A 22,010-nucleotide genomic window follows, 5' to 3' on the forward strand; every position below is an offset into this window, starting at 1 on the left:
TTCAGCTTTTGTTATGCTGCTTTTCAATCCTCTTCCTGGGTGCAGAATTTTTGCTTTGTTTTGCTGTGTACATATGAACATGAAAAGTTCAAAGTGGAATATTATGTAAAAACTTGTGAGTAAGATCAATGCAAAAAGTCATTTTTTTTAGAAATTCTACAGTGACTAAAACCTACTCTTCACAAGTACCAAGTCAGTGCTCATCTCCCCCAACATCTTCCGCAGGAAATGCGGCTTTTAAGCGTACACCTAGTATACAAACACTGTGTATTTGTGCAGATGTTGCGGGAAGCCAAGGAGAAGGAGAAGCAGAGGCTGGCACAGCAGCTCACGGCCGAGAGGACTGCACACTACGGGATGCTGTTTGATGAGTATCAGGGTTTGTCACACCTGGAAGCCCTGGAAATTCTGTCCAATGAAAGCGAAAGCAAGGTATGTCTGTCCTGGTCATTTGAAGTAGTATGCTCATGAATACGTCTTCTTTTTTTTTTTTTTAAATGTTAAAAAAAAAAATTATTAAACACACACACGCACACACACAAACAGGGTCCCTGTACTCATCTCCCACATTTGGGGTCTGAGGACTGTCTACTACATGAGAAGCACCTGGAGTGAATACGTCTTCTTAAACACGAAAGAAAGCCTCCTTTCTAGAGCCTCATTACTGTGCTGAGGTCACAGATACTGTCCACCCTGATGACCCCCCTCAGGCTCCATATTATTTTCTCTCTGTCCTGTGCCTAGCTGTTCCCCCTCACCAGCCCCAGGAGGGCCAGCATGACAGGAGTCATCACCACCCCCAACTCACGGCCCAAAAGGCCTTGCAAACCCTGGCTGTCAGCACCTGGCCTGTGCCTCCATTTGATGATGTAGTACCCAGATCAGAGGTGCCCTGCCAGGCCATGTCTTCATTCCTACCCAGCGGAGACAAAGCAGCTGGTATTTCTCCCAGACTGCAGGGTTCTAATATATTTAGTTTCATGGGTGATATAGTTATTTATTTAGAATGCCTGGGCCACAAAGGGCAGGATTATCTTACTGGGCGTTAAAGCTCTATTTAGTGATGCTCCTGAACAGAGCTCTGGGAAATTACCTAACAGCCCTGCACATTCACACTGTCTGATCCCAAGAAAACAAACATGAATAGTGGAAGTCAGCAGGGTTGTTGGTGATTTCTTTTTTTTAAAAAGGATGTGTGTGTGTGTGTCCGTCCCTAAATGTGTGTGTTTTTATTTAACAAACACTTATATGTCATTTATATAATCACTAATCTAAGCACTTTAAAACTATTGACTCATTTAATTGTATATACTGCTCTTTTTGTGAGCCAGGCTTACTGTAGTCTGGGGTGTTTTTGCAGTGAAGGCCACAGGGCAGTACCCTCTGGACTTCCTGGGAGGGGCCATGGGCCATCCCAGTGACATTTACTTGGGGGAGAGGCAGGTCCTCAGACAGGAGGCTGAACTTGGAAGTAAGCCTTAGAAGCGAACAGTGATTTTTAACTCTCTGTTGACCTTGTCTTCTTACATTTGGACTTTGGGGGGTTGAGACATTCTTGAAGCCCACCTAGTCAGGGAAAGAGGACCTCTGCCATATAACAGGTAACGAAGAACCAAACAGGATGGACACACACACACATACAAGATTACAGAATTACAAGTTACTCTGTGTTTATTTCCTTTTTCGTTATCCATCAGCCATCACTGACAGTCTTGTGGTTAAACTGTTAACGGATCATTTTTTTAAAGCAAAATCATGACTCATGCAGATACCAAGTGAACACAAATCAAAGAATTTACTTACCTCATTAATTAAATGAAAGAACCAGACAGATGTTATAACCGGTTCGAAGGAAAAGCCAAAGAAGCACAAATTCATATGAAATAAAGCAATTTTGAAATGAACGTACAAATGGACACAAACCTGGTTTTTCCATAGAAGGAGAGGTTGTCCCTCCACTGGGCAAAATTCGTTATTGTTTTGCACTGCTATCAGCTATCTACATTTTACGGAGTTATAAAATTACTCCCATGGAATCAGAATCCAATAATCTGGTAAAGTGTGATCTGGAAAATGTAGTTTTCCACTAAAAAACAAACTTTTCCCTACAAAAGCAGGGTTTGGGGTCAGACATTATGTGATCAAATGCCACTCAGTAGCTGTATGGTTTTGGACCTGTCTTACCTCAATCTCCTTACCGATGAAATGGGAATGATAACCAACTTCGTAAAATTATTAAAAGAATTAAATGAGATGATCCATGTGAAGCTAGTTGCAGCATGCCTAATACATAATAAGTAGTCAATAAACGTTAGCTGCCATTTTTACATACACGTGTAGATGCGTATATAATGTTGATGACATTTTATTTTTATCTGCATTCTTATATATACATGTTATTATTGTTGAAAACATTACAGGGGAGCATGGCCCCTTGAATCTATCACGGTGGTAGAGATACATTCCACTCTGGCTGGTTCCAATGCAGGTCTAGCTGTAAAACAGCCCCAGGCCTCTAGAAAAGAGCCCCAAAGGACTGATGTTGCCAGGAAGGCAGTTTGGTCCCTGGAGGGGGGTGTTTCCCTCTGTTGGCATACTGCTCCCACAAGCTCTGCTTTCTTTCCCCAGCCTGGAGATTTTCGTAGTTTTCATAGTGAGAAATGCAGAACTTTTTCTTGGCTTAGTAATAATAGTTACTGGGTGTTATAATAAATAGTCCTAAAAATATATGGGTCAAAAACAGTAAGAGTTCTCCTCACTCCTGTGACAGCCCAAGATATGAGTGTCTGGTCAGCAGGCAGCTTGCCAGCATTTAGGGATCCAGAAGCCGGGCTCTGTCCATCTTATGGCTCCACTAGTCCCATCCTAATAGTCACAGGCTCCTGGCAAGAATACAAATGGAGACCCTACTGCGGTTGTCAGATTTAGCAAATAAAAATACTGGATGACTAATAAAATTTTAACTTTAGATAAACAATGAATACTTTCTTAGTATAAATATGTCCTGTGCAATATTTGAGATACACACTTATACCAAGAAAACGCTCATTGTTTATCTGGAATTCAAATTCAGTCAGACATCCTATATTTTATCTGGCAACCCTGCACATACCAACTATTTCAAAGTTAAAGAGTTTTGGAAACAAACTGTTAAAGAAAACATATTCTGTCATCCTTCCTTGACAAATGTACTTTCATAATGGCCTGGAAGGCCAGGTTTCCACTTAGAATTCTCAGACTCCTCAAATTTTCATATCACCCTCCTGCCTGCTCTCTTCCCTTTATCTCCAGCTGTCTGTACAAACTTGCAAAAGTAGTAAATAAGCGATAGAGATCTAATGTGTAGTATGAGGCATACGGACAACAGTATTGTACTATAATCATCAAACTGGCTAAGAGACTACAATTTTAATTGTCTCAACCACTAAAAAGAAAGTATAATTATGTAATGTGATAGAGGTGCTAAATATCGCTACAGTGGCAATCATATTACAATATACACATGTATCAAATTAACATGTTATACACCTTAAATTTACACAATGTTATCTGTCAAATATATTCACTTAAAAACATGGGAAAACTGAAGCCCAAGGAGCTTATGTAACTTACCCAAAGTTGCACAGTTACTAGGCAGTTAAATCCAACATTCAACCCAGTGTTACCTCCCACACCATGAATCACCTGGGAGAACTGGGCACAGCTGTACGTAAACATCATTAATGAGAAGAAAAGATGACAGTTATGCTGACCTATTTCTTTTTTTCAGGTTCAGTCATTTTTAGCATCACTTGATGGAGAGAAGCTGGAAGTCTTAAAAAATGACCTAATTTCCATTAAAGACATCTTTGCAGCCAAAGAATTAGAGAATGAAGAGAATCAAGAAGTGCAAGGTAAAGGAAAGTAACCAGTTAAATAGCAAGACAAACGATTGGTGCCATCCTTAGAAACTGCTGTTAATAAGCATAGCCCTTTGAACAGGAGAGAATTACTTAATTCAGGTGCTTCTCCTGCTCACTTCCAAATTCTCTGTGCATCTGCTCTTTTTACAGGAGCTGGTCACATTGACCTATAGTCCTCCTGTCCTTTGGGTGGGAACTGCTGAGTGAGGCACCTTTATTTCTCTGGTGTCCCTGTCATGTCACAGGCACACAGCAAATGCATCTGGTCAAGTGAACAAAGAGCACAGTGCACTCAACAGGGCCCTGATGACTAGAGTTTATGCTCCAGTGTCTGATTTTTTACCTGCATGTGGAAGTTGTTGAATGTGGTTGATCTTGATGGTGGGCAGGTCTTTCAATGGATTTCTTTTCATATTTTTCTTCTTCCTTTTAATTTCTGTGTGTAGGAGTTAGGGTGTATTTGTAAGCGGCCTACACGTCACCCCAAAAATACAAAGGCACAGGGTGCATCAAGGCGTGATTTGTCAGGTTTGATTGATTTAGTCAATCACTAAAGTGAGCCAGGTACACGCTCTTCCACCCAGACGATGACATGACCCCAAGGAGACTAGAACCTATTTTGTGAGAAGCAAGGCTTCCTTGAGAGAGGAAAAGAGGTTCCCAAAGTTGGACGTGCTTAATGATTAAGTTGTCCATTTAGGAGCAGAATATAGTAAAGCATTTGTTGTGTACATGGAGAGTGATTGATGTCATCACCAAGCACTAGACAGTTGTTTCACGTAGGTTATGCTGAAAACTTAAGCAACCTTGGACACACAAGGCTGGCTTCTCCTGGGATCATCTGAAGGGTCTTATTTGCAACATTTTCACTACTTACTTGCTATTTGTCCTTGAACAAGTTATATAACCTTTCTGAAATTCAGTATCTTACCTGTAAAATGGAGACAGTGATACCTATTCCTAAGGGCTATTGTAAGGATCAAATTAGATAATATATGCAAAAACATATTACAGAGCCTGGCACACAGAGCTGCTCGAAGTGTTAGCTGTTATTATTATTAAAAGTGCTAACATAATTCCAGGAAAATAGTAAAGATGCAATAAGTTACAACTTTTATTTACGATTGTACTTGTGATAGTGTACATGCATAGCATGTACATCACTCTCTGGAAGCATTTTGTGCCCAGATGTGTTACATATCTTTAATCAAAGCTCAAACACAAGAGCTCAAATGCTTCAGCCTAGATGCTCGGGGCAAAATTATTCTAAGCATTTGCAAACTGTCTTTTAAATACTATCTCCCGCTTTAGCCCCGCATGCTGACCTCGTGTGCCTTCAGTTTAATGAGATATGCTCACTGCATCAAAATAGAAGAATCAATTACACTGAAGCATAGGAAAAGGTCAATATCAAAGAGACAGATGGAGAACAATGGTTTTGAGCATTTGTGTGTTTCTACAAAGTCACAAAGGATGACAATCTTGTCTTTGCTTTAATAATGAAGAAACTAAGATACTAGCTGTCAAAGGTCATGCAGCTAGTATTCTGAACCCAAGATGAGCTAATGTAGATGCCTCTTTTCCAGAGTAACAATCACCAAAAAGATGCAGGCTATTTTTCTTCAGTTTATGATGCCTGAGGTAGACCTTTGCCTTACTGGGGGTGTCATTCAGAACGGATAAAAACAGGATCCCAAATTCTCCCTAACATCAAAGAAATATTGTTTCCAGTGTAAGTGAATGCAGTATGGCATCCCCAACTAGTGCAATTTCTTGGAGATAAAACTTGATTCAATACTGTTAAATAGAAAATGTTACTACATGTGTTATGTTCCAGTGTTAATATAGAGCTTCAGTAAATGGAGATTTTTTAATATGACCAAAAAAAAAAAAAATTGAAGTCCTGAACAGCATGCTTAAGAAATGGTAGATTGGGCTTCCCTGGTGGCACAGTGGTTGAGAGTCCGCCTGCCGATGCAGGGGACACGGGTTCGTGCCCCGGTCCGGGAAGATCCCACATGCTGTGGAGCGGCTGGGCCTGTGAGCCATGGCCGCTGAGCCTGCGCGTCCGGAGCCTGTGCTCCGCAACAGGAGAGAACACAACAGTGAGAGGCCCGCGTACCACAAAAAAAAAAAAAAAAAAAAAGAAATGGTAGATTAATCTCTCTTTAAGTGATGGAACCCTGTTACCTCCCATAATATGTCCATTTTCCTAAAGGGCAGCTCCAGATTATCAAAACACAATTACTTTTAATTAACTTAATTTAATAAATAAATGTCATTTAGACACCTAAAGAAGAATAGGAGAGAAGAATAGCAGGGTTGTCATTAAATCAATCCAACATGATGGAGTGTTACAACTCCAGAAAGGTGAGGGATTAACTAAAAGCTGTCTAGAGCAATCTCATTAGTGAGGGAGAGCAGACAATCCAGGAGCAAAATTCTGGGAGAAACCACAGCATTCTCATCATATTTTTTCTTGTAAGCTTGCATTCCTAAAAGCCCCCTAACACCTAAATAATTTATTTGGTAGTCTTAGAAAATGTAATGAACTGTCATTTTTAGATAAATTTAATATTGGGCTCCTCTGCATTTAATAACATTAGCTAATGATTTGCATGTTTGTCCTACCAGCAGAGTGTAATTTTATCACACTGCCGTGGGTCTCTAATTTGGTTTACCACTGTTGTGAAAAGATTTTTAAAAGATATTTTCTCTTTTTATTGACTTGGTGAAGATCTTCTCGGCCACACATACAGACCAAGAATTGTAGTAATAGGTATTCTTTGTTGCAACACTCTTTAACATCTGTTTTTTATTTACATCCATTTTTCTCTGTGATGATTTTCCTAAAACATTTGCTACAAGTTATTGGTGTTTTTCTCTGTCCTATAGAACGAATGCACATTTAAAAGCTGGAGCTACAGAGAGTACGTGTATCCTAATTTAGTGTTGATTACTCTCAAATATTTTTAATCTCCCTATGTTTATATCTTTGTAACACTTAACAATATAGTTTATATAAAACTCTAGTGTTTACAAAATTCTGCTTGCTCAGTACTGTGGCTCTGTGGACCTAAAAGGGTACCCTGAGTATCATTAAGGGTTGCAATGCTAAGCATAACAGTACTGTAAGTCATAAACACAGTGTTGTCCCAGGGCTCTCAAGCCTGAGAAGGGTCATTCATTTGTTCATTCAGTCATTTAGCAAACAGCTACTGACCACCTACAGCTGTGAACAAGACCAGTAGGTCCCTCCCTGCCCTCACGTGCCCTTCGGGCCAGCCCAGGGGTGCCCCAGCTAGAGCTGCGAGCAGCAAGGCTCCACCAGCCCCTCGCCCAGCTGCTGCCTCGCCTCTGTGCTTATACATGGGCACAGCTTGTCTTTGCCCAGCGGCTGGAGGGCAGGCTGCTGCTGCCCCCACTTATACTCTGACTGTGGGCTCTGACTGTAAGGTTGGGGGAGCTGCCACATTCTGAAGGATGAAAAATAAATCATGCTTCTTACTTCTGTCATTTTCTATTTCCAGGGATAGAAGAAGAGGGAGAAGAATTTGCTAGCATGCTTACAGAGCTTCTCTTTGAATTGCATGTTGCGGCCACGCCTGACAAACTCAATAAGGTCAGCACCATATGAATCTCAGTTTTTGCTTGTTGGTTTCTTTTTGTTTTTTTTTAAAGGTCTCGGTTGTAAAATCCAGAAATCCACCTGAAATAGAAAAACCCCAAGTCCCAATGGCACATAGCGGGAGGGGAGTCCCAGGTCAGTAATTAAGATTCGAGGAGGCAACATCATGAAATGTGGCTGCGGAGAACCTGCTAGGCTGTGTCGCGAGACCTGCATTTTAGTTGCAGTTTCACTGGCAATTACCTTGTGACCTTGAACAAGTCATTTCTCCTTAAAATAGGGTCTTAGATCAGATCAGTGGTTACCCTCAGCCTAGAGGAGGAAAGAAGGTGCAGAATCACCAAAGGGCTTTTTCAAATTCCATCTCCCCTCCTCTCGAAAGTGACATGCCACCATTAGGCAGAGAAAGCACATCTGCCAGAGCCAGGCCACTCACACAACCCCTCCCACGGGAAAGCCGGTGCTTCGTCGTGTCTAAGACCATCTGAGCTTTCACTGTCTGGCTTCCTCTGAGGGTAACACTGGATGTTTTGCAAGTTCCTACAAGGTCTTGCGATGGCATTTCTTAATGAGGTCACTGATCATTAATTACTTAAAACTGTCATTTTTCCCATTCTCTCTTTCTTCTCTTTTTTTTTTTGAATTTATTTAATTTATTTTTTTATACAGCAGGTTCTTATTAGTCCTCCATTTTATACACATCAGTGTATACATGTCAATCCCAGTCTCCCAGTTCATCCCACCACCACCCGCTCTCTTTCTTCTCTTTAGCGATCGGTGGTTGACACAGGTCCTCACTCATCAAGGTGGGTGAGGAAAGGGCAGACTGAGGCAGTGAGGTGGAGAGATGAGCAATTTCTTTATCTCTGGTAGAGGTCACTGATTCTGGCAGGTCAGTGACTTGAACACAGCAGGGAAATTGCCTCGTTCATCTCCACACAGCACCTGCCGCAGCTCAGAGAGTGTGTGTGGTGCCTCCGAGGTCTCACTGGCTTATTTACATAGGTAAACCTTTGTCCCTAAAAGAGGACACACCAAGCATGGTTTGTTAGGTTTTGTCTCCCCTAATCTTCTCCCCATTAACTTGCCATCAACACCATGACACATTAAACTTTGACATGCAAGCTTTCAAATGAGAAGTAAGTTTTGCATAAGCTCAGATGCAACTTAAGCAAACAGCTTAAACTATAATATAAAAGCTGGTAAGTCTGCCCTTTCAAAATTCAGGGAGTAACAGATAGGGAAGGTGGTGTCTGCTTGTTCAAAAACTTTTAAGGCCACAAGTTGCTCAAACTGCACTCATGTGAAGTGAAATTCATCACAGTTCTCTTGTTCCCACCCCCCGACCCCGCCCTGCGAGGTTCTGGCATGGCTGGAGAGGAGCAGAGCCATCCTTCATCTTCCGGTGCGATACATTATTAGGTTCATGAAATATTAAGGGCTTCATGAGACATAGCAGATGAGGAAATTGGCTTTAGCAATGACCCTGGCTAAATTTCATATATATATATATATATATATATATATATATATATATATATATATATATATATATGAAATTTTACAGTTGGTCACAAAAAGTGAAAAATATACTATGGCTTTTCCAAAGTGACGGTCATTTTTATTCCTGAGTATCATTTTATTTTTATTTTAAGATTTTATTTATTTATTTTTTGGCCGCATTGGGTCTTCTGTTGCTGTGCACAGGGTTTCTCTAGTTGCGGTGAGTGGGGGCTACTCTTTGTTGCGGTGAGAGGGCTTCTCATTGCGGTGGCTTCTCTTGTTGCAGAACACAGGCTCTAGGCGCACAGGCTTCAGTAGTTGTGGCACACGGGCTCAGTATTGTGGCTCGCGGGCTCTAGAGCGCAGGCTCAGTAGTTGTGGCGCACGGGCTTAGTTGCTCTGTGGCATGTGGGATCTTCCCGGACCAGGGCTCGAACCCGTGTTCCCTGCATTGGCAGGCGGATTCTTAACCACTGCGCCACCAGGGAAGCCCTGAGTATCATTTTAGAATGCTTTCCAAAAATTTCTCAGGCCCTGCAGTTTTCTCTCCATACATTCTTTCTACTCTGTCCCTTTTTCTTACTGTGTTTTTTACCAGAAAGCAACAACAAGGTGTTTTTAAGGAAGTTGAGGAATTGCCCCATCACTCTTTAAACGTACAAAGAACCACCCTTGGCAGTTTAGGGTTTGATCCAAGTCATGGGATTGGCTTTTGTGTCTCCATATTTGTACAATAAACGTATTGCTTTGGTTGGGGGCCTTTGCAGGCCATGAAAAAAGCTCATGACTGGGTGGAAGAGGATCAAACTGTGGTGCCAGTAGACGTGGCCGAAGAGTCAGAGGACAAAACAGAGAAGGAAGAAAAGGAAGAGAAACCTGAAAACGCCGAAGAAGACAAGAAGGAAGAAAGGAAAACTAAGACAGTCGAGGTAAACGCATTACAGATCGTCCGCCTAAAGAGCAGTAATATTGTGTTCATTTTATTAGCAGCCTAATTTTAAGTGAGGCAAAACCATTTCATTTTCATTTATACCCTATTGCACACTATAGAAATATGAGTATTAATGTAATAAACACTAAAATTTCTCTATACCAGGACATTTCATGATTTAGCATAGATATTGTAGCTTTCCTCCATAGCGTTACAGTTATAATTTAAAGGAAAAAAGATATTTAAGAACATAGTTGATTTATCTTTAGGGTAAAATTCCATCATATCAAATTTGTAACCATAACATGTCCTTATGCCCCATAACTAATGAGATAATTCAAGCTTTTTCCAAAAAAGAATTTCATTACCACAGTTTTTATTCTGTAGTTTAATAAATTTATATGTGCATAATTTATAATCTGCCTATGTTCACAAATGAGTTTGTAATAACTTCATTTTACGTTGAATTTTAATTTTAGAGAAAGAAAATTTCAAATTAGATCGCTCTAAAGAAAAATGTCCACTGAGGTCTGTTCAATTCAGCCACCCTTCCACACGCTTTCATGTCTGTTGTGTGCCCAGCACTGCTCTGAGAACTGGGGACCCAGCTGTGAAGAAGGCTTGTTATGTCCCTGGGACCTGGTGACACTTCTGTTTTATGGTAGTATTTCCACTTAGAAAAGTCTTAGGTACACCCATTAATCTTTGGGTAAATTTTTTCAGGTCATATTTGTTTTGGGGGATTTTTTCCAGGAATTATGTAATTGTTTTAATGTCACAGGAGTTTTTTAGAAAGCGTCTTCTCCATGAATAATTTTCTGACTTGTACTTTTTGCTTTCAGGAAGCATACATGCAGTCCATCGAAAGCCTGGCAGAAGTAACAGCTCGCTGTATTGAGCAGCTTCATAAAGTAGCAGAATTAATTCTTCATGGACAAGAAGAGGAAAAACCAGCTCACGACCAAGCAAAAGTTCTGATAAAGTAAATGTTACTTTTAATTCTTATTTTTCCAATTTTATGTATACGTGCCATTCAAATGCACACGCACACACACGCATACACCCTCAGCTACTAAAGATTCAGATTTTATGTCAACTAATTCCATTGTTCTGTGGTCATCTTAAGAATTAAGAACTCTCTTAAGAAATGAGCCAAGTTAGCGAGAACAGTAATAATTAGCTAGACATTCCAGGAATTATTTATGAAGAGATTTAAGGGAAGACACCCTACATCATTCAGCGCTAAGTGTTTCTTTTAATAGATCAGAATCTTGAAAGTACAGACCTTTGAATATAATTACATTTTCAACATGCCACACAGATAAAAGACACCTTAATGGACCTTCTCAACTAGTTTCACAGAAATATGCAAACACACCCCCACTGTTCCGAGGGACTTACACAAGCTCTGCATGTTCTGAATTCTGGCAGTGATGGTCACTAACGTAAGCCAGTTCACGGTGGATTGCTTTTGCATGCATATTTGCTATCATATGTTTATTCTTCAGTAAGCTACTATTATTAGTTTAGTGAAATAAAAACGTGTATATATATATAATGTTATACACATGAAAATAGCTGGTATGGAGCGTTCATTAAAATAATTGATTATGGAGCTGAAGAATAAGCCATTAACTTTTACACATATGACTGTAAGCTATGGTATAGAAAATCAGCACAGGTCCAAACGCCCTCTCATTATTATATAGACACAGGAGCCCAAATAAGAGCCTCCTAAAAATATATGGGTACACACGCACAGACACACACACACACACACACACACACACACACACACATCTCAACACATTCACTCACTTGCTAGCTAACTAGTCTTCACTTATTACTACATTTGGCATTGTAGGTTGGGGAGCAAATTTTTGGTGGAAGGACCTTCCAAAAAGTCATTATTAGTGTCTCTGATGGCATTTTTCCTCACTTGTACAGATTTGTGATCTAGTGTAGATTTTCCTATCTAAACATGTGAAAATCCAAGATATTATAAGCACTGCACAATCCTGCCCTTAAAATGCCTGCAAAGAATATGTACTTGTCTAGACGTAAAGAAGGAAGAGGAAAGGGCGACATAGGAAAAGTTTCAAGTATTGAGGAAAACATCTGAGTACTGTTTTATATTTGCATGCTGATTGGAAAGAGGAGGGCTGAAGTCAGAAGTTTCTGAGTATGGAAAGCAGAACCTTACCCTTAGCTCCTGTCTGATTCTCAGCCCCTGATTGTCCCAACCTTACCAAGCTGCTCCAAGCAAAATGTAATAAGGCCTCATATATGTCTGTACAGTAAGTGCCTTTCCACCCACCTGCCCAAGAACATAGGCAGAACTGCTCTTTGCTATCTCTTGGCCTTACTCCTGACCCTTCCTGCAGATAAGTTTTGGATGGTTGGGTGGATGGATGAGTAGTTGGATGGATAGATGAGTGGAAGGAGGGATAGATGGATATAGCTCAACAAACCTGAATACATAGCTTAGACAGAACCCCTATTTATCAGAACGAAACTTGCCTCTACTGACTTCACTAGATCTTTTAACATGTAAGATTCTTAACTTGGAGTTATTGTTTTGCTAATAGCATTTTAATCACTTCATAAAAGTCTTACATACTTATTGTTTAAAAAAATCAGGCAAAATGCACCATTGTTAGGTAGATTGTTTTCAGCTTTTGTCATCATCTATAATGTTATGACAAACATTGCTTTGTTAAATATTTGTATCTATCTTGCATTATTTTCTTGGGGTAAAGTCCTAGGCGTGATGGCTGGAATAAACATTGGGGTAAAGTTTTGATGTATTTGATGTAAGTCTTAAAAAACATATTCTACAGGATCTTTATTTTGAGGCATCTCATAAAAACATAATCAAGGGCTTCCCTGGTGGCGCAGTGGTTGAGAGTCTGCCTGCCAGTGCAGGGGACACGGGTTCATGCCCCAGTCCGGGAAGATCCCACATGCCGCGGAGCGGCTGGGCCCGTGAGCCATGGCCGCTGAGCCTGCGCATCCAGAGCCTGTGCTCCGCAATGGGAGCGGCCACAACAGTGAGAGGCCCGCGTACCGAAAAAAAGAAAAAAAAACCATAATCAAGATATGAAGAGACATCTGAGTTTGAATTTCTTCATCTATAAAATGGGAATAATAATGGACCCTAATAAGGTCATTATGCAGATTAAATGTGATTATGCATATAAAAGTATTTAACATAGTATCTCAGTGAATGTTCATTATTATTTTCAAATGAACAATGCTGGAGAAAAGTCCCTTGGCAAGAGTTTTATACCCCTTGTGGAGCTCAAGCCTGGTATTTTCCTGCATATGCCTTTGCTTCGATAAAGAGGTAGGGTGAGAATTAGATTAAACTGTGATTGTGAATCATGGAAGAATACTGAGGAAAATATTTCTACAGAGCATCTTCAAACTTGAGTGCCCTTCTTTTAAAGGGAATACTGTATTAATATCAATAATTGTATTAACAATACAATTATTTTTCTTTATTAAAAATACCCAAATCTCTTTTTTTCTTCTTTCAGATTAACTACTGCAATGTGCAAGGAAGTGGCCTCCTTATCAAGGAAGTTCACAAATTCTTTAACCACTGTTGGGGTAAGATTATGATACTGATTCTTTTTTCACCTTTTTGAGGGGAAGGCCTACAAGGGGCTGTGATATGGAGTGGAGGACATAGTACCTTCTTTGATAGCTCCACAAAGCAGAAGCTCTGCCGGGACATTTGCTAAAATGAGACCTGAGCATCTTCTTTAGCTATAGGCAGCTTAAGGCTCTCATCTGACTGAGTTCTAGCCCTGATGCGACCATATCAGACATACAGGGTATTGGGTGGATTTTCAAACCTCTCTGGGCCTCATTTCCTTTATTTGTTCACTAAGGTTCCTTCTGTTATTTAACATCTGCGATATATAATTCCACAATCTCTAGTAAAATAATTCTGCTTTATTGTTACACTTCAACTTTGACCAAAAGAAAAAAATTTCACCAATCTGTAGAAGTGTTTCTGTTCCCAAGGCAACAATTTTGAAAGGTTCGGCATTCATTTGGAGCTGTGGCTTCTGGTTCTTTTCTTTAGAAATCAGTCATGTTTTGTAACTCAACCTAATGGGATTGGAGAAGACAGTGGCAATTATTCCTTTTCAACCTTTCTTCTTTTCCTTTTAAGGCCCTGGATGCAAAGGCAGATGATTCTTTACAAGAGAAACAGCAAGTTTCACTTCCTGTTTTAGCTAGGGTGTTTGGGTTACAAATGAATTAGTTTCCTAGGACTGCCTTGACAAGTACCACAGACTGGGTGACTTCAACAACAGAAATGTATTGTCTCACCATTCTGGAGGCTAGAAGTCTGAAAGTAGGGTATTGGCAGGGCCATGCTTCTTCTGAAGCCACTAGGGAAGGACCCTTCTCTGCCTCTTCCAGCTTCCCAGGCATTCTTTAGCTTGCAGCAGTGTAACCCCCATTTCTTTCTCTATCTTCACATCATCCTCCCTCTGTGTGTGTCTGTGCCCACATTTCCCTCTTCTTATAAGGACAGTGGTCATATTGGATTAAGGTATGACCAGTACAACCTCATCTTATCTAATTGAATCTGCAACACCCTATCTCCAAATAAGGTCACAGTCTGATATACTGGAGGTTAGGACTTCAACATATCTCTTCCTAGCACAAAGTAACAGAAACAAGCACTAAATAATTTAGACAGAAAGGGGAGCTTATTAAAGGTAGTGGAGGTATATGAGCAGCCGTGGGGGACCCATCACCAGAGCTCATGTACCTTCTCTCTGAAGTGTTGTTATTAATGTGACTCAACTACAGCAGTTCCTGGTTCTCTTCATTCAAATTCCAGGATCCTGGGTGAGAAGGTTTGAAAGGCTCAGATATGCATCTTGGTGTCTCCAGTAGTGATGAGGACAGGGTCGTATCATGTAGACCTACTTTGCTGCTGGGGTACACCTCTTCGCACCCCCACCCCAGGCAAAGAGCAGGTCTCAAAAAAAGCAAAAATGATTGTGGACTGGGCTGTCCGATTTGTGTGCCTCTCAGACTTCTGTAAGTGGCTTAGTTGATAAAGGATGAGTTACATACCAACTATTCATTCTGCTGTCAAAGCATATGGTTTGCTTCTCCTATTTTGTAAAAGACCAGCTTTTATATTTGTCTAATTTCAGGCCTTCAGCAATAGAGCTTCACTGTAAACAGGCAGAGTGAAGGGGGATGGTAGAAGCTCATTGATAGGATAGGCTTGATAAAATACATTTATGTGATTGGCATCATCTAAGTTAACTGATGCCCATGGACTTTGGTGTAACTGCTAGATTTACAGAGAGGTGTGAGCTCTTAATCAGGTTGGAATGACCTTGGCGACTCAGCTTCCCAAGGCTCTACTGTACCCTCTTCTCGCTCTTTCCAGTTTACTACCTGAGAAACTGAGTCTCAGAAGGGTGAACGATTCACCCAGTTGACTCAACTCCCAGTTGGCTGCCCATCAGACACAGCAGACAGATAGCTAACTGTTTGGTTCTCTACGGTTGCCTAGTGATGAGGATGTATATGTCTGTGTCTATGTGTGTTATATGTTTTATATGATTCATGTTAAACATTAATTAATTTATGTTAGTGGGTGATATTCATGGTATTGCTTTCTATTCCGTTTAATGTATTGTATTCCAGCACAGTGCTTCTCAAACCTTAATGTGCAAGCAAATAACCTAGAGAGCTTATTAAATGCAGATTTTGATTCAGTGGGTCTAGGATGAGGACTGAGATTCTGCATTTCTAACAAACTCCCAAGTGGTAACAGTGCTCCTAATTCATATCCTACATTTTGAGTAGCAAAGCTCTAGCAGATAAGTGTGTACTTGAATAAATACACACACATAAAATACACACACACAGGGCTTTCCTGGTGGCACAGTGGTTGAGAGTCCGCCTGCCGATGCAGGGGACACAGGTTCCTGCCCCGGTCCAGGAAGATCCCACATGCCGCGGAGCGGCTGGGCCCGTGAGCCATGGCCGCTGAGCCTGCGCGTCCGGAGCCTGTGCTCCACAGCGGGAGAGGCCACAACAGTGAGAGGCCCGCGTACCGCAAAAGAAAGAAAAAAGAAAAAAAATACACACACACACACTTGTGTCCAAATGTTTGTATGAACACAATCAGGAACACACAGATTATCGTTTGGAGAAAGAAAAAGCCAAATCTAAATGGAGTTTACTGAAATACCATCTCACGACAACAGTACCTCTCATCTTGTGCTGTGATGAATGATTCACATCGTCATTGTTTGTATTCTCTAAAAGAGCCATTATTCATAACTTGAAGTTAATGAGTATATATTGCTCTCCAGACTCTATTTAAATTGCTTGCACATCTCATTGATTCTGAAAACCGATGCCATTTTATTGCCCTCATTTTGATTATATTTTAGAGGTTTATTGATAATCAAATAAACATGAAAGCAAACCATAATGGATTTTCTGGTTACTTACTAAAATGACTGGGTTTCTAAAGAGTTTTTCCCAAGACTCCATTCTGGTTTCCCCAGTAGGACATTACTTAACCCTCGGTAGAGTAATGTCAGTGAAAGTGGGCTGCTCTGGGAAGAAATAGTTCATTTATATACTTTTGTTTGTCATAAAGTCTTTCAAGTACAGTGAGGGAAAGCAGCCTATTAAGACTGCCCTCTTCTTTCTAGTCCCTGTAATTATTTATTGTCTAAGAGTGGATTGAACATTTTAGATAGAGAAGACTGGACATAATAATAACGGCGACATGAACACTGACTCCCACTTTTTGAACACCTACTTAATATCAGGTTCTGTATTCTGCGTTTTCCATGTTTTGCAAACTGGGATATGCTGACCTGTTTGCAAGTTATATTTAAGAGTGTTTTAACTTTACTGCCAACCTTGAAGACACACCCTATAATCAAGTACCCGTGTTTGCATTTAAAAGAAAAAAGACTACAGACCAGGTCTGGAACTAGGGTAGGCAAGTAAAAGTACATAACATGTCTACCAAATTTAAGGGGACTCCCCCCCCCCACAAAAAGAGACAAAGAAACAACCTCAGTCATCTAGATAAATATTTTAATGCAGTATTTTAAAAATCAAAATTAACACCAAAAAATCATGATGAACAAAATATCAAAATTTTAAATAAAGACTGAATCCGACCCTGTACAACTCAGCCTCACTCACCTCCCCCTAATCCCAGACCTGCTACGAGCTTTAAGTAGTTTAAAAGGTCTGAGTGTAAATTTCTAGCTACATGACCTTAAGCAAGTTACTCAACCTTCCTGATTACTATTTTCTCATCTTTATTTTTTTTAATTTTTTTATTAAGATTTTTTTTGATGTGGACCATTTTTAAAGTCTTTATTGAATTTGTTACAATATTGCTTCTGTTTTATGTTTTGGTTCCTTGGCAGCAAGGCATGTGGGATCTTAGCTCCCCAACTCCCCAACTAGGGATTGAACACGCACCCCCTGCACTGGCAGGCGAAGTCTTAACCACTGGACCGCCAGGGACGTCCCCTATTTTCTCATCTTTAAATCGGGGTTATCATGGTACCTACCTACCTCCTAAGATTTCTGTCAAAATTAAATGATCGTGTAGGGGAAGCACCAAATATGAAGCCTTGTCTGTAGTAAGCATTCCACTTCTCCCCTTCTTCTCTAAGAGATTCCTCAACAAAGCCAGCATCTGCATTTTCTGGGACAAGCCTTGGAGTATGAGCACCTAATCTGTCAATTTCATCCTTTTGATTCCACAGAGCAACAAGAAGGCTGAGGTCCTTAACCCCATGATCAATAGTGTACTGTTAGAGGTAAGTGGCCTCCTGGAGCGAAAGTGCTTCTGAATCAAAGCAAATGTTAGAGCTACATTTTGTGTGTGTGTGTATTTCTCCCAGGCAGCAAGTGTTATTGCAATTCTAAATTTTATCGTCTGCAGTCTTTTCTGAGTACATTTGTGTAGTTAAACCAGCTGTAAACCCTCGGGTGAAGCAGCAATACCTCATTTTCAAGAATTCTGATTATAAAGAGAAACGCTAAGCTCGCATGTTATTTCTGTTGCTGTTTCCCCCGACAGAAGCACATTTCTGCTGCCAAGTTTGACACCAGATTTAACACTGTGATAACTGGCTGCAATGAGGTATTCTTGCTCAGTGGTGATTTTCATAAAAATGGGCACTTCCCTCCATTTACATAACCTTGAGTTTAGCTAGGTCTAAGCTCCAGACTGGCAAAAATGACAAGTAGAATGTTTATCATCTGCCCGTTCAGTGACCAGAGGCAAGACCCTCTGTGACCGCTCACTCCGTGGCCTGCCCACCCACCAGGACATTGTAACATGGACATGCAGCTGCCCCGTACAGCTGTGGCTTTGCCAGAAGTAACGATGTAAGATCGAAGAAGAGAAGCCAGGAGGCCTCATTCTTGACTTAGAGGCACTGTGTTCCACCTGTAATTAGTGGGGAAAACCTTCTATTAGGGACCATCTCTAAGGAACTGGCACATCTGTAGCCCCAGGGCACCCCACTGAAGCCACAAGGTGTTGACAAGTTGAGTTTGAACATGGGCAATGCATATACAGTAGTTTCTTGCTGTCTGAAGTACCTGTCAAATGCAAAATTTGGAAATTACAAAAGTCAGGGAGGGCTACCTATGTATTTATAGCAATGCGTTTAGGAATTGGGTGTTATCGTTAAGGGAAACTACCAAGGTACAAGAATAACAATGTGGTGACAACAAATGTTATCGTTTAAGACAAAGCCACAGAGGGGGATGGAGTTGACAAGAAGAGACAAGGAACCATAGAGGCAGGTTCTGGAGGACGCAGCTAAGAGGAAACCCAGGCAGTCAGAGACAGAATAGAAACATCCAAAGAAATGTGTTTACATCTTTTTTAAGCACCAACATTAAAAGAAAAATATTCTAAAATAGTGTGGGGTATGAGGAGAAGGAACATTATCAAATGGGAGGAATTGTCAAGCTGGAACTCTGACAATAACCCTCCAACCACAATTTTCTCCCTTCATAGGGCTGCAATAGCACCACATACATACAGGATGCCTTCCAGCTGCTGCTGCCTGTCCTGCAGGTTTCACACATCCAGACGAGTCGTTCCAAAGCACAGCCATGACCTGGCCAGACTCCATCTAGTTAAAGGAAACAGCAGGCTCTGTTGCTCTGACATATACCATTTCATGGAATGTTTTCGACGCATCTGACCACAGATGCCTGTTTGGAGACACTACAAGCAATTTTGCACAGACAGATTGAGAATGCAAGTTCAAAGACAGTATCATTTCTCTTAATGTATACGGTTGTTTTTACAAGTAATTATGTTTCCTTTATGTTAATTTAAATTTACATGGCTTTGTATTGATAATTTCCTTTATCTGGAGTTCACTCAAAATATTCATTTCTATTTTCCTGGTCAAGCATGTTATATTTGGAAATTCATGGACAGACCCTAGACTTTATATTTCCACTTTTAAATTTCCCGTTCTTCTAGTATGACTTAAAATCAATTCTTATCCTAAACTTAGTTTTGTTATATTAATGCCACTGTCAGAGATAACACTACTCATAGATATTACCTATTATGGTGAAAGAGAAACGTAAGTATCTGTTTATAGTCATGTACTCTCAGAACAAGCATTTATTGAGTTCCTACTGTGCGCTCACAATAGAGGAACATGATCTCACCCCAGTAGAGACAGATATTCTGAGAGGGGATTTATAATAATTCTTAAAATGCTTTAAAATACTAATAGCTTTTTTAAACCTTAAAAAATTTGAAGAACAAGGTAAATTAGTGTTTTTTAAAATGTTCTACCCTTCAACTGATTGTACTTTTTTATCCCAAGCTTTACATATGGGATGAAAATACATATGAAAAAGGATACTAAAGAATATTTTGTTTAAAATTGAATTCTTATGACTATAAGTACATAATAGCACAATCATAAAGCTTGTAAGTATTCAGATAGAAAATTAAGGGAATTACAACAGAGTAGACCCCCAGGACTGCATTTCTAAATCTACTACAGTTGAGTCAAGCTGTTCCACGAATACACAGATCACACTCGCCAATGGCAAATGTAATGATTGCTTCTAAAGACAGAAAATGCTGATGTGTGGATGACTAATTGGTCACAATCCAGGAAGCTGCACAGAAGACTCTGCGGCCAGGAGAGGCCTTGTCAATGGGCATTTCTCCCCCCGAGCCCCATATAGTCACTCTGGGTAGGGGTCTGTACAATGTTCCTATCTGGGAGCCCCACTGACATCCCTCCAGGTACTGTCACAAGGTGTCTTGCACAGTGGCTCTGTCCAGGCCAGATGAAGCCTATACTTTTGCCAGGGTGAAAAAATCCCTCGTTCACTTTTGGTTTTATTCCCCTGATAGAGTTCCATACAGGCAAAGTAGGTATATTTTTGTATCATCCTACTTCTCAGCATTTTATTTTCCAATATCCTGCATTTCATTTGTGTATCTCCTGAAACAACAAAATGGAAAATATAAGAATTTATAATCTGGAAAAAAAATTCTCTGAGGAATCAATTAAAGCTGGGTTTTCCTACTTGCTTTTTTTTTTTTTGGCTGCTTTGGGTCTTTGTTGCTGTGCGTGGGCTTCCTCTAGTTGTGGCGAGCGGGGGCTACTCTTCATTGTGGTTCACAGGCTTCTCATTGCAGTGGCTTCTCTTGTTGCGGAGCATGGGCTCTAGGCACGCAGGCTTCAGTAGTTGTGGCACGTGGGCTTGGTAGTTGTGGCTCGCGGGCCCTAGAGTATGCGGGCTTCGGTCATTGTGGCACACGGACTTAGTCGCTCTGCGGCATGTGGGATCTTCCCAGACCAGGGATCAAATCCGTGTCCCCTGCATTGCCAGGCAGATTCTTAACCACTGAGCCACCAGGGAAGTCCCCCTACTTGCTTTTTGATTGCCTGAAATGTTTCTGCTATTCAGTCTAGAGAACAGTTAACTCATGAAAGTGTTCCATTTGCCTCATCATAAATTTTAGACGTTTTGTGTATAGAGCAGAAGAAAGGGTTTAGATTTACAATTTCTTCACATCAGATGTTTTAGCATCAGATGGATTTATAGACGATAACTGGAAATGTAAAAGAAACCAATAGTTTCAAAGGGGCTAGATTCCCAAAATTAGACTTTAAGCCTAACTGCACCCATTTAGTGCATAGCAAAAATTTTAATCATAAAATGAAATAGAAATCTGCGAAAGAACAAGAGAGATAATTATTTGTTTAAAAGTGGTTGACATTATTTACATTGCATTTATATATCTTTTAATGATAGAATGTCAAGGGTTGCCAAATGGAAACGTAGGCTGAGAGATGATTCCTGGGGCCTAGCTCCATGGTCTGTGAATTATATTATTTAAGAGAGAATCATCACTTAAAATGTATCCACTCTCCAGGATTGCTCTCTTTCAATACTGTTTTTCACCATCACTTTTATTTTTTTTATTTTTTTATTTTTGGCTGCGTTGAGTCTTCATTGCTGTGCGCGGGCTTTCTCTGGTTGCGGTGAGCGGGGACCACTCTTCGTTGCGGTGCGTGGGCTTCTCATTGCAACGGCCTCTTTTGCTGTGGAGCACAGGCTCCAGGCGTGTGGGCTTCAGTAGTTGTGGCACACTGGCTCAGCAGCTGTGGCCCATGAGCTCTAGAGCACAGGCTCAGTAGTTGTGGTGCACAGGCTTAGTGGCTCCGCGGCATGTGGGATCCTCCCGGGCCAGGGCTCGAACCCGTGTCCCCTGCATTGGCAGGCGGAGTCTTAACCACTGCGCCACCAGGGAAGCCCCCACCATCACTTTTAAATAACTGCTTCTTTGCTTTGCTTTAAAAGCTAGCAAAGCACAGGATCCAGATCTGGGCACATGTCAATCCGTTACTGAATGAATGATTTAGCAGGCTTACTTTGTAGGTTTTGTATTCCTTCAATAATCCTTTACATAAATTGGGTTCATTTTACTCTATGCAATTACCCTGAACATGCATGCCAG

At 40.7% G+C, this 22,010-nt stretch overlaps 1 protein-coding gene across 3 annotated transcripts in view; it reads left to right on the top strand.

Moving 5' to 3' along the window:
- Nucleotides 1-19,891, top strand: part of FAM114A1 (family with sequence similarity 114 member A1) — a 59,628-nt gene extending 39,737 nt beyond the window's left edge. For all 3 annotated transcript variants that reach the window (XM_030881042.2, XM_060298764.1, XM_030881040.2), the window contains 8 exons: nt 280-432; nt 3,770-3,893; nt 7,433-7,524; nt 9,801-9,962; nt 10,807-10,946; nt 13,504-13,576; nt 17,755-17,808; nt 19,023-19,891. In XM_030881042.2, the coding sequence (XP_030736902.1) occupies nt 280-432; nt 3,770-3,893; nt 7,433-7,524; nt 9,801-9,962; nt 10,807-10,946; nt 13,504-13,576; nt 17,755-17,808; nt 19,023-19,124 (900 nt within the window). In that variant the 3' untranslated portion in view covers nt 19,125-19,891. The remainder of the gene's footprint in view (nt 1-279; nt 433-3,769; nt 3,894-7,432; nt 7,525-9,800; nt 9,963-10,806; nt 10,947-13,503; nt 13,577-17,754; nt 17,809-19,022) is intronic.
- Nucleotides 19,892-22,010: the final 2,119 nt, after the last annotated feature.

The sequence above is a fragment of the Globicephala melas genome, chromosome 5 (assembly GCF_963455315.2).
Source record: "Globicephala melas chromosome 5, mGloMel1.2, whole genome shotgun sequence".
Lineage (NCBI taxonomy): Eukaryota > Metazoa > Chordata > Mammalia > Artiodactyla > Delphinidae > Globicephala > Globicephala melas.